Consider the following 13003-nt stretch of genomic DNA (forward strand, 5'->3'; position numbering starts at 1 on the left):
TATAGAGCAATTAAGCTACTGAAATATGGAATGTAGGTAATGGAAACAATCTTAAATAAGAGGGTAAGGAAGAAAGTGAAGATCAACAGTGGCTAAAGGGAGATGGGCATAAAAGGAATTCCAGAGAGTGAACAATATGCTAATGAGGAGAGGCAACTTGCCGAAACCAAAGGGAAAGATATATGTAATATAGGTGAGGCATGGATAATGAACATGGAGCAGCAGAAAAGGCTGGAAAGAATAGAAATAAGAATGTTTAGGTTGATGAGCAGAGCATCAATGAGTGAGAGAGGGGAAGAGAAACTATGAATTGTAAAAATAATAAGGATGGAGCACATGGTGAATACTATGGGGAGAAATTCTTGAGATGGTTCAGTCCTATGTTGAGGAAGACTGAAAGTGACTGGGTGAGAAAAGTGATGAAGAGAATATGGAAGGAAATATAAGGGAAAAACTGAGAAATGACATGGTTAAAGGTGATGGGAGAAACAAGAGAACACGAGAGTTGGTGAAGAAGGATATAGCAGTTAGGGCAAAATGGAGCATGTTATGGGACCTGCAAGGTTAACCCTGCTTTTGCAGGGAAAATGGTCTTAGAATGTTTTATGTGTGTTGTTTTGTTTCTGCTGAATGACTGGTTTTCTGAAACTTCAGTTGCATTTGATATAAAAAGGGGGGAAAAGGAGGAAAAAACACAATCAACCTTTGATAAACTTACCACAATTTAAACTTTACAACAAAAACTATGGAAAACAAAAACACAAGAGCAAACAACAGAACAGAGACAGCAAAGCCATGGGACCAAGTTATAAATATTATTAAAATAACACTGGAAAAAGAAACTGCCATCCCTGCCCCTGGCAACAGCAACGAGGTGAACATAATTTTTTAACTCCATTTGGAACCTGAAAACAATCAAATATAGAAAGAACAATAAAGCAATTAAGCCATGGGACCAAGTATATAAACTATTATTAAAATAACACTGGAACAGACTATGCCATCCCTGGCTCACTGGCAAAAGAACCGAGGTGAAAATATATTTTTTTACTTACACTTTATTCTTCTCTTTACTATATTTGATGCTTGCTTTGCAGACCTCTCAGCAAACCAGTTATCTCCTAACAGAACTAAAATCTCATTAGTATGTACAAGTTGTCCAGGCATAAAAGCTTTTGACCCAATTGGAACCTGAAAACAAATCAAATATAGAAAGAACAATAAAGCAATTAACTGAATATATTCAAGATTGTAAAATGTGTTTTGTTTTTTTTTGTATTTAAAACACTAGAATTGCACTAAGTTAAGAAGTATGCACTTAAATACATATGCCAATGTATATTCATATACAAATATATGTACATTTACATATAAGTATACAACCCATATTTTTTTTTAATGATGGTAAGACAGTATATCCTTTAACAATAGTTTAATATTCATAATTTTCTAATGCTATTAATTTGGTGCATTTGAAGAACTTTCAGACTCTACTTCTAACATTAGGCTTCAAAACTTTCAATAATAATAATCCTGAGATATCTAAATTGTTTGGGCTACTGTTTCCTGACTAACATTTAATAGTACATATTTATATCTATCCACAACAATTATATTGTCTTCCTTACAAACACCAAATATCTCTTACATCGAATCACTTTGATAAGTTACTACTGCACATAGTGTCCAGTTTAGTTCATTTATCACCATTAACTAAAGTGTTCCCATTGAACACACTGTATTTCACAGCAATGCATTATCAAAGCATATTTTACAATCTACCTTTTATATGCAAGTGAGTTCTTGTGATACTAACAAAGAACAAGGTTTCCCAATCCTTTCATCATCATCATCATCATCAATTTGCTGCCACTGGTCCCACTCACCAGTATTAATTAAATTACTTGGCCATAGGCATGACTGTGTGGTTCAGTTCACTTCCCAGCCAAATGGCTTTGAATTCAGTCTCACTGCATAACTCAAGCCAGTATCTTCTATAATAGCCCTAGGCCAACCAAAGCCATGTGAGTGGATTTGATAGATGGAAACTGAAAGAAGCCTGTCAAATATGAGTTGAATATCATCATTTAATTTCCATGTTCCATGCTGGCATAGGTTGGATGGTTTGACAAGATCCAATAGATCTGAAGATTGTATAATGCTATGTCTGCTTTGGCATGGTTTCTACAGTTTGAGGCCCTTCCTAAAATCAGCCATTTTACAGTGTGAGTGAACTGGGTGCTTTTTTCATTGTATGTGTAGAAGTGTTAGTGTCTCCTTATCTTGACATTGCATGATAGTTGTAAGAAGGTGTTATTCTTTTCCAGTATTCCATGAAAAAAGATGAGCATTTGGTTATAGAAAATTTTCCACTGCAAATTCCATCCAACCAATGCAAGCATGGAAAAGCAGGCACTAAAACACTGATGATATATCATCAAACTTGGTGTGATAAGTAGCTTGCTTACCAACCACATGGTTCCGGGTTCAGTCCCACTGCATGGCACCTTAGGCAAGTGTCTTCTACTATAGCCTTGGACCAACCAAAGCCTTGTGAGTGGATTTGGTAGACGGATACTGAAAGAAGCCTGTGGTGTATATATATATATATGTGTATGTGTGTGAGTGTATACGTTTGTGTGTGTGTTTGTCCCCCCAACATCGCTTGACAACCAATGCTGGTGTGTTTACGTCCCTGTAACTTAGCTGTTTGGCAAAAGAGACCGATAGAATAAGTACTAGGCTTACAAAGAATAAGTCCCGGAGTCAATTTGCTTGACTAAAGGTGGTGCTCCAGCATGGCCACAGTCAACTGACTGAAACAATTAAAAAAAACCCAAAAAAAACCAACCAGTAAAGAAAATCTAAATCCATGCTTCAGTTAATTAACTCCCTTAAAATTAACCTAATAACAAAAGCAGTTTTTTGCTATCATCAACAAACGGTCCTCTGGTGTTCTTGTTCTTGTAATTCAATATTTGAATCACAGTTGTAGCATCTCATTTGAAACTTTAATCATTATTCTTTAGTTTTGTTCGATGAATCTCTCATAACATTTTGTCAAATAACTGTGTGGTTGAGAAACTTGCTTCCCAACCATGTGGTCTTGGATTCAGTCCCACTGTGTAGCACCTTGGGCAAGTCTTTTCTAATGTAGCCCCAGACCAACCAAAGCCTTGAGTGGATTTGGTAGACGGAAAATGAAAGAAGCCAATTGTATAATATGTATATATGTGTGTGTTTTGTGTGTATCCTTGTCAAGATAATCATGTGATGGTTGTGAATAAGTGCCACTGCTATACAAGCGAGGTGGTTCATTTCCAGTCTTCTGTGGAAAACATATCCAGCTGTAAGAAAATATTACCCTTGCTAGGAATCGGATAAGGGAGGGTGACAGAAAGGGTGTCCAGCTGGCGAAAATCTGCCTCAAAAATCCCATCTGACCATTGCAAGCAAAGAAAAGTTGACCAGGAGTGGCTGTGTGGTAAGTAGCTTGCTTACCAACCACATGGTTTCGGGTTCAGTCCCACTGCATGGCACCTTGGGCAAGTCTTCTACTATAGCCTCGGGCTGACCAAAGCCTTGTGAGTGGATTTGGTAGACGGAAACTGAAACAAGCCCATCGTATATATGTATACATATATATATGTATATATATATGTATGTGTGTATATGTTTATGTGTCTGTTTTTGTCCCCACAACATCGCTTGACAACCGATGGGGATGTGTTTACGTCTCCGTAACTTAGTGGTTCGGCAAAAGAGACCGATAGAATAAGTAGTAGGCTTACAAAGAATAAGTCCTGGGGTCGATTTGCTCGACTAAAGGCGGTGCTCCAGCATGACCGTAGTCAAATGACTGAAACAAGTAAAAGAGTATTAAATGATGATGGTGGTGGTGGTGGTGGTGAATGGTGAAGATAAAATTTTCAGACTTACCATTACTTCATGTGTGGTTTTATCTGGTAAAGTAAGTAATCTTTTCGAAAGAACTTCATAGTCAGTCTTTAATTTATTCCTGGATACATAAGCGAAAACAGTAACAAGAAAACAGTAAATTACTTCAACACAATAAAAATAACTGAATATTAACATACAAGTGAGTATATGCATGTATATTCATAAAATTGGACATAAATTGTTTGTTCCTAATAACGATTTCTTCTGTGGTTATAAAGTCTGATTATTTTAAGAAAAGATGAATGAAAGTTAAAACAGTCAAGACTTTACCAAAAATATTAGTAATGTAAGTGAAGTGGCTAGAAATGGGAATCAAAACAGCTGTGGCTCAAAAGTGGACCTTTTCTTGGATTGTTGGAAGTAGTAATGATAGAAATAGAGAAGAAAAATTAAGGTGTAGAAGATGGGCATGGGGGTTTGGAAAGATAAAAATTTGTGTGGGAGAGCCACGGGTCAAGCAAGTTAATAGGCACTAAAAAAAACCATTGTGAAAATGGTAAATGAGAACAAAAAGAAGACATAACTTATCAATAGTTTAGCACAACCTTGTCATCATCATCACTATTTCATGTCCATCTTCCATGCTGGCATGGGTTGGACGGTGTGATAGAAGCTGACAAGCTGGAGAGCCACTTCAGGTTCCAATTGTCTGATTTGGCATGGCTTCTATGACTGGATGCCCTTCCTAACTTTACAGTGTGTATTGGGTGCTTTTTACATGGCACCGGCACAAGTGCTCCTTATATGGCGCCAGCACGGGTGCTTCTTATGTGGCACCAGCACAGGTGCTTATTATGCGGTGCCAGCACGGGTGCTTCTTATGTGGAATCAGCATGGGGGCTATTTATGTGGCGCCAACATAGGTGCTTTTGATATGGCACCAGCACGGGTGCTTTTTATGCGGCACCAGCATGATGTGGCACCAGCACGGGTGCTCTTTATGTGGAACCAGCACAGTATTTAGTCATGCCTTTATCCTTTTTCTTCAATTTGTTTCAGTCACTGAACAGCAGTTATGTTGGGACAATACTTTGAAGAATTTTAATCAAATAGAACAACCCCAGTACTTCTTTTTAAGTCTGGTACTTATTCTACCAGTTTCTTTTGTTGAATGCCAAGTTATGAGGACATAAACAAACCAGCACCGGTTATCAAATGCCAGTGAGGACACAAACACAAAAATACACACACACACACACACACACACACACAACAGGCTTCCACTCAGATCCTGTCAACCAAATTCACTCATAAGGCATTGATCAGCCTGAGGTTATAGTAGGAAACACTTGGCCAGGTGCTGTGCAGTGGGAGTGAACCCGATCCCATGTGGCTTCAAGATCTGACCCAATAATAGTGGACTGATTTCATCCCTTTGGAGTCAAGAAAATGATTATCAGTAACATATTGGGTAAAATTCAGTTAAGTATGCTCTCTCTCTCTTTCTTAATAAACATAAGCGTTATGCATTTGAAAGAATAGTTTATAATAGAGGTAAGTGCAATATTCTATCAACTTCAAAGCGATTTTACCTCATAAAACATCCAAGCCCTGTAAAGGCAAATAACTGGAATAAACACTGATCAACCTACTAAGCTCATTTTTTTTTATATACACCTTTCACGGTGTTTGCATTACAGATATGAATACCAAAACCTTGTGAATGGTAATAACAATTTTAGCTTTCAGTACTCCTACATTTTAGTAAATACATTATTTTACTACACTAATGTTGTTGTCCTTTAGCCTCAGGCAACAGACCAGAACTATGAACAAAGGAATTCCAGTCATGACCATCCAGTAATTTTTTCAAATGTATCTTGGACAATAATATCCATAGTTTCTTTCCTTTTTTTAAGGGTGTGATTTTAGGGAAACATGGCTGCTGTTTCTAGCAGGTTGGGTGACAGCAGAGAGGGATAAGATAGTGTACACTGAGGTAAGAAGAAAGATTAAATGAATCTCTTTTGGTTTTAACAATGAGAATTCAGCTGTCTGAATTACATGATCATTGGATTGACGTGTAATACACCCTCAACCCTCTCACTACAATATTCCAGTTAAACCCATTTTCACCCATCAACCCTTTTTCACTAAAAGTGAAGTAATGGTAAAATACACCTGAATAAAATGCCACACAGTGAGATAGAACCAGTAACCTTTTGATTGCAAAGTGAACTTCTTAATCATTCAACCCTGCTATGACCATTAGTGGTGTAGACATTAAAGGATTGTGGAAGTTTCCTCATAGGCTACAGCAGTGATGCACATTCTTTTTCAGAATGGGGTCCATAAAATTCGGGAGGAAAATTTCATTGAACACTAAATATAAATTTATATTTTATTGCCTTACACAAGACAGTAGTTCATAAAACTGTAAATCAAAGTGTTGATGGTTTGTCTAGATTACATTGTGTACCATTTGTCTACATGAAGGTGTGTGCACCACAACTAACTTTTTATCAAAACCATATTATCAGGATTATCTCCGGGTGAGAGAGCTGATTAGCAGGCTGGGTTGACTTGACATGCAAAAATACCACCTTTCAGAGTGAAATTTGAATACATAGTACCATTTGAACATTTGGAGAGTATAAATTAGGGGTGAGAGATTTGTATGTTGAAGAACAAGACAAGTGGCTTATATGGTAATAAGAAGAGATGTGTGGGTTTAAGTTGAATTCTAAGTCCACAGAACCAATATTGGTTGACTAAAAATAAAGAAAATGTATATACAAATGTACTGGGAGTAGAACTGATTAATTATATCTGTCCCTCACAAACGTTCTACAGGTTAGATATCATAGGGAAAGAAATGAAGCTAGTACTGTGAGTCAATGAATATTTTGCATTACTGCCTCTGCTTCAAGAAGTGAATTATACCATTCCAAAACACATGCTGGTAGTTAGGTAGAAAGTGGTATTAAGAACAGGTTTTCAACATCATTACATTGTAAATATAATCACCATTCTGGGAGTGCTTGTAAAGGTTTTAGACAAAGAGGATTCCTATGACTAAGGATTTTTTAATATGTTACTCAAAGGAAGAATACCAGTATTTACAACATTTTCAGGATCTCTACTGGAGTTAATTGACATAACTAATGCCCAACCTGAACATCTGTAGGCAAAAATCTGATGCAAATAACTTGCAACAGAGTGAATTCCAGTAAAGAAACCCTAGGACTAGATGGTAACATTAAACTAGGTTGCATGTTAGGCATAGTACCTTGATGTTAAACTTTATCACAGTAACACCATGATCCTTTAACGTCTGTTTTCCATGCTGGTATGGGTTAGACGATTTGACTGGAGCAGGTAAGCTGCACCAGGCTCCAGTCATCTGTATTGGCTAGGTTTCTATGGCTGGATGTCCTTCTTAATGCCAACCACTCTAAAGAGTGCATTGAGTGTCTTTCATGTGACACCGACACGGGTGCCTTTTTACATGTCACCAGCATTGGCCATGACCACTTAGCTTGATGTGTCTTCTCAAGCACAGCAAACTGCCAGAAGTCTCATATAAATAAGAAGGCAGCGAGCTGGCAGAAATGTTAGCACATCAGGCAAAATGCTTTGTGGTATTTCGTCTGCTGCTGTGTTCCGAGTTCAAATTCCGCCGAGGTCGACTTTGCCTTTCATCCTTTCGGGGTCGATAATACCAGTTACGACCTGGGGTCGACGTAATTGATTTAATCCGTTTCTCTGTCCTTGTTGTCCCTCTCTATGTTTAGCCCCTTGTGGACAATAAAGAAATAAGAAGCTACCTACCATTTATGCATTTGATCATTGGACACTTTAATAGCCTGATCTTGCTCATCTTGCAATCTTTTCACATGTTCCGTGTTCATGTCTTGGCAGTAAATCTGAGTTAACTGCAAATGAGAAAATATAACACACATATGAACATAAGAATAAAGAGGATATATAAATGCAAAAATAACTTTACCTAAATACAATAATACAGTAATAATGACACACCCGTGCCAGTGACACATAGAAGACACCAACTACACTCTTGGAGTGGTTGGCATTAAGAAGGGCATCCAGCCATAGAAACCATGTCAAATCAGACTGGAACTTGGTATAGCTCTCTGGCTTACCAGTTCCAGTCAAACTGTCTAACCCATGCCAACATTGAAAGCAGACACTAAATGATGATGATGATGGTACATATATCATCCTCATTTAACATCCATCCTCTATGCTTGTGTGGGTTGGATGTTGGATGTTTTGACAGGTTCTAATTAGCTGGAGGACTGCATCATGCTTAAATGTTTACTTTGGCATAGTTTCTATGGATGGATGACCTTCCTAATGCAAACCAATGTACAGAGTGCACTGGATGCTTTTTTTTTTATGATACTATCAGCACTAGTGACATCAAAGCAACTTGCAAGAAGCACCCTCAACTGAACGAGGTTGTAGTAGATCAAGTTATAAATAGTAGTGTGTAGAATATAGGGTTAAGAATAAACCCTTGGACAAAAAAATTTGAAGGACTGCTTTGGTATGTTGGTAAAAGGATTGTTAGCAATTTTGAAAGAGGATTAGTGTAAATTTTGTATATATCTATGCATAATTTGATGTACATTAATAAAGATAAGTTTAATACATTAAATTAACATGTAGCATCTTCATTAATGCTGCCACTGAATTTAGGACATTTATATTACTTATGAGATATTCTATATTTTTCAGCTAAAGTGTAGTTAGGACTCAACTAGCAATATATGTTTTATAGTGAAAATAAAATTTCCATTCAAATGGTAATTACTGGACAGCTTTCTGTTTGAGTCTAACCATTTAAGTCATAGTGGAAACACGACCTATGTCACAAATAAACATATGAATATCGTATAAATTTTATAATTGAAAAATTAACTATATTTTGTGCATATAAACATACCAGCAGGGGTTTTCCCACTCTGGTATATAAGTATGTATATATAACTATTTTCAAGTTATACAAGGCAGTTAAACTTATGTACATTTATCATTAGTATTCGACTAACTGGAAAACAATCAATTAGTGGTTTCCAAGAAATATAGATATTGTGAAAGTATACTATCAAAATATCTCAGCAATTCCACGAAATTCTGACATAGTGAAAGTACCTTAGTTATTTGATGTTGTGACACGACAAGAGTTGCCAGACGAATGCAATGAGTGTAGGGGATAGGAGGTGAAGGAAGAGAGGAAGCAGGGAAAGGGTGGGGGAGACAAGAGGTAGGAGTGAGGAAAGCGAGGTGGAAACACTTACAATAAGATCAGTAGATAATATAATTGAAAAATATATCAGGATTTAACTGAATAACCAAAATAAAACAAACCACTATTTTTAATTTCACATTTATGCATAGAAGGCTTCAATGCAGTTGAATAGGAGACTTGAAGGGAAATAGCAATTCTTATAATCAGGATTTTGTTATGAGCCAATTGAAACACCCACTTAGTGACTGCTGCTGCTGGTAATTATAATTTCTAAATTAGCAACAAGGCCAGAAATTTGAGAAGTTAGTTGATAAATCATCTCAAGTAGTTGACTGGTACTTTATCAAAATAAAGAATGATGAAAGGTAAAGTTGACCTTTATAGCATTTGAACTCAGAATGCAAAGATCCATTAGTAAATGGCACAAGGCATTCTGTCTGACACTTATAAGATTTTGCCATCTACCACCATAAATAATTATAATAATCCTCTCTACTCTAGGCACAAAGCCTGATATTTTGGGGGAGGGTAGAAGTCAATTACATTGACCCCAGTGTGTAACTGGTACTTATTTTATCGACCCTGAAAGAATGAAAGTTAAAGTCAATCTGAGCGGAATTTGAACACAGAATGTAAGGATGGACAAAATACCGCTAAGCATTTCGACCAGTGTGCTAGCAATTCTGCCAGCTTGCTACCTTGATTTTAAATTCTTGCACAAGGCCAGCAATTTCGAGGGAAAGAGTAAGTACATTAACCCCAGTGATTAACTAATAGTTATTTTATCAACCCCTAATGATGAAAAGTCGACTTTGATGGAATCTGAACTCAGAATGTAAAGATAGATGAAATACCACTAAGCAGTTTACCTGGTACAATCCTTTCTGCTATAGGCACAAGGCCTGGAATTTTGTGGAAGGGAGCTTGTCAATTACATCAACCCCAAAAAGACAAAAGGCAAAGTTGACCTCAGCAAAATTTAAACTCAAAACATAAAAACAAATGAAATGCCACAAAGCATTTTGCCTGGCATGTTAAATTCTGCCAGCTCACCACCTTAGCAATCAGATTTTCTTTTTTAGCTAATAAGAGGGGAATCTTCTGAGTACTGTTCATAGAAACACCAACTAAACCATAGTTGCCCTGATCACTAGGACAAGTGATCTTGACACCCTCCTCTCTTAATATATAGGTGCATGCTTAAAGTAGGCCTGTTCACTAGGCCCATCACTGTCTGTCAAATTCACTCATCTTGCAACAAATTTGCTAGAAGGCAGCACTTCCATCACCATTATCACTTTCCTTTCCAAGTGGAATTTGATAATGTCAATGAGGGCTTGGCCATAGAGAAAGCTTTCTGTCATCAGACCTTTCATGCTTAGTCTTCCACTTAGTGGATATTGACAAAATATAAAGCAACTGACAAGTGAAACAATTCCTTTCCACAGAAAATGGGAGAGTGGGCACTCCAGTTGCATTTCACAATACTTTTTGTATTTTTTATATCTTCCAAGCTGATAAAAATTTCTTCACTCATGTGGAGTGGCATGGTTGGTAAAACAACTAACACTAGTGATTATTATTATTCAAGTCACTGCCTGAAATCGAACTCGGAATTTTGAGGTTAGTAGCCCACGTTCTTAACCACTACACCATATGCAAGATTTGTTTCATTTTTTGTGTTGACATTGTATTGGTGGCAATGGAGGTGGAGATGACAGGTGAGTTGATTACAAAATAGATTTTATGTGTTTTGTTCTCTGGTCTCATTTCTGTTATTTCCATTTATCTTGTCATTGTTCTTGTTAGTTTTACTCATCGTGTGAGGTGTGGTGGTAGCGTTGCTTTCATGTGCTGTTCCATTTATGTTTTTGCTGTTGTTATTTATAGATCACATGCAAACTGTAGTGAAGGGAAACTATTTTCACAATGGTTCTTCCAAGAGCCACCTCCTACCTCAATTAGGGAAGCTGTATTGTTTTTGTTTATTCTTTCTTTTGTTTTAAAAATATATAATTTAAAATTCCGAAATTCACACCCAACAGGGGAAGTATTTCACAAAGCCAACTAGCCTCAGATGGTGTTGGCTAACCTATTAACAAAATGATAAAACAAAAAATGCAAATTACTTTCTTTAGACCAACAAAAACCAACACTATCCCAGGAGCTTCGAACAAACACCTTTCTCTTGCAATAATAATAATCCTTTCTACTATAGGTACAAGCCCTGGACTTTTAGGGGAGGGGGCTAGTTGAATACATCGACTCCAGTACTCATACTTATTTTATCGACCCTGAATGTACTTATTTTATCGACCCTGAATGAATGAAAGGCAAGGTCGACACCGGCGGAATTTGAACTCAGAACATAAAGACAGACGAAATACCGCTAAGCATCTAGATGACGGAAATTCCGGATATGTAAGAAACCACGTTTTGAAACATTTAAATTCAATAAGCATATAGATAGGTGTATAAAGAGATAGATAGATATGTCTTCCTGGGGCAAAAAACAACAGTAACACCGTCTTGTATAGGACCGTCAGAGTTAGTTGACATATATTTTATGAATAAACGGATAGGGATAAATAGACAGACAAATAAATAAATGGATGAAATGTTCAAAACATAAAATTGAGGAGGGGTGAAATTTGAGTCCCTTATTAAACTTTATAACATTATAAAATATTGTTTGTTTCTCATAAAACGGTGTATATTTAATATACATTACATTATTTATGATTATTTAAGGCAAGCAAAAGTAAAACGCAAATTCTTTTAACTTTAATGTTTTTGTCTGTATTTAATTCTGATTTGCCTATGTTCGTCAATTCGTTATGGTCTCTTTAAAGTAAACAAAATCAAAAATTTGAATGGGGTGGGAAGAGAAATTAATTTTTTCTTTTTTGCATATTCGTAATCTCCGACATCTAAAACATAAGAAACAGAAAAAAGTTTTTCAAAAAATGTATTTTTCAAAGAGAGGTGCGAAACCGCGTTAGCCCTGCATCTAGCCTGGCGTCCTAACGATTCTGCCAGAACATTGCCCTAAAAAAGAAAATAAATAAATAAAAAAAGCTTCCCTTTCAAAAGTCCCAAGTTACTCAGGTGGTTGAAAAGAACTGAGAATGTATATCATATGATACATTACTGGCAGGGAAAAAGGTCCCGTGTATCACATGTAAAAGAACGGTAAGGCAAAGGGTTAAACAACAGATAATGAATAGAGGAAATGAAATTCAACGGAGCGTAAAATAAATCAGTACTTTTGACAACAATAACAATTCCGACACTACGTAACCAACTTCTTTCATCCTGGAACAGAATTAGTTTAGATAAACAGATGGAACTTGTTTTAACGTTTTCAAAAAAATATCATTTCGAAATTATCGGTGAAAAAAAATTCCTTAAAAAAATCCCAAAAGCATGTTTTAGAAAAAGTTTTTCTTTGGTACACAAATTTATAAAAATTCCACCCAAAAAGTAATGTGTATCGATACTGAAACTATTTACAAAATATATCTTTAGAACATTGAAAATGAGCAACGTACCCAAAAATGAGTTCTTGAATTGAATTAGCTAAAAAAGCATCGCCAACTTCCTTAAGAAACATCTTTTTTAATCCAGAAAAACATTGGAAGCACATGTCAATTGATTTTATGCCATTAGAGTTACCCACCTTGTTTCCCCCTTTGAAAAAAATGCCCGATACCTAATAAAATTCAGTAAGAAAATCTAACGTAATTATAGGAAAAAATTATCTTAAGGATTAATTTTGTAACTCAATAAATTTTAGAAAATAGATTTTTATCAATATTTTGTAAATTT

General features: G+C 36.2%; 1 protein-coding gene across 2 annotated transcripts in view; it reads right to left on the minus strand.

The window, feature by feature from the left end:
- LOC115211083 (unconventional prefoldin RPB5 interactor) overlaps positions 1-12852 on the minus strand; it is a 42443-nt gene extending 29591 nt beyond the window's left edge. The window contains exons 1-4 of one of the 2 annotated variants that reach the window (XM_029779973.2): positions 12727-12852; positions 7732-7835; positions 3940-4018; positions 1056-1191 (exon numbers count right to left, since the gene is read on the minus strand). In XM_029779973.2, coding sequence (XP_029635833.1) covers positions 1056-1191; positions 3940-4018; positions 7732-7811 — 295 coding nt within the window. In that variant the 5' untranslated portion in view covers positions 7812-7835; positions 12727-12852. Of the gene's footprint in view, positions 1-1055; positions 1192-3939; positions 4019-7731; positions 7836-12441; positions 12505-12726 lie in introns of those variants that run through there. The other variant, XM_036501727.1, reaches the window with a different exon arrangement.
- Between the last annotated feature and the right edge of the window lie 151 nt (positions 12853-13003).

This window comes from Octopus sinensis, linkage group LG4 (genome assembly GCF_006345805.1).
Source record: "Octopus sinensis linkage group LG4, ASM634580v1, whole genome shotgun sequence".
Classification (NCBI taxonomy): Eukaryota; Metazoa; Mollusca; class Cephalopoda; order Octopoda; family Octopodidae; genus Octopus; species Octopus sinensis.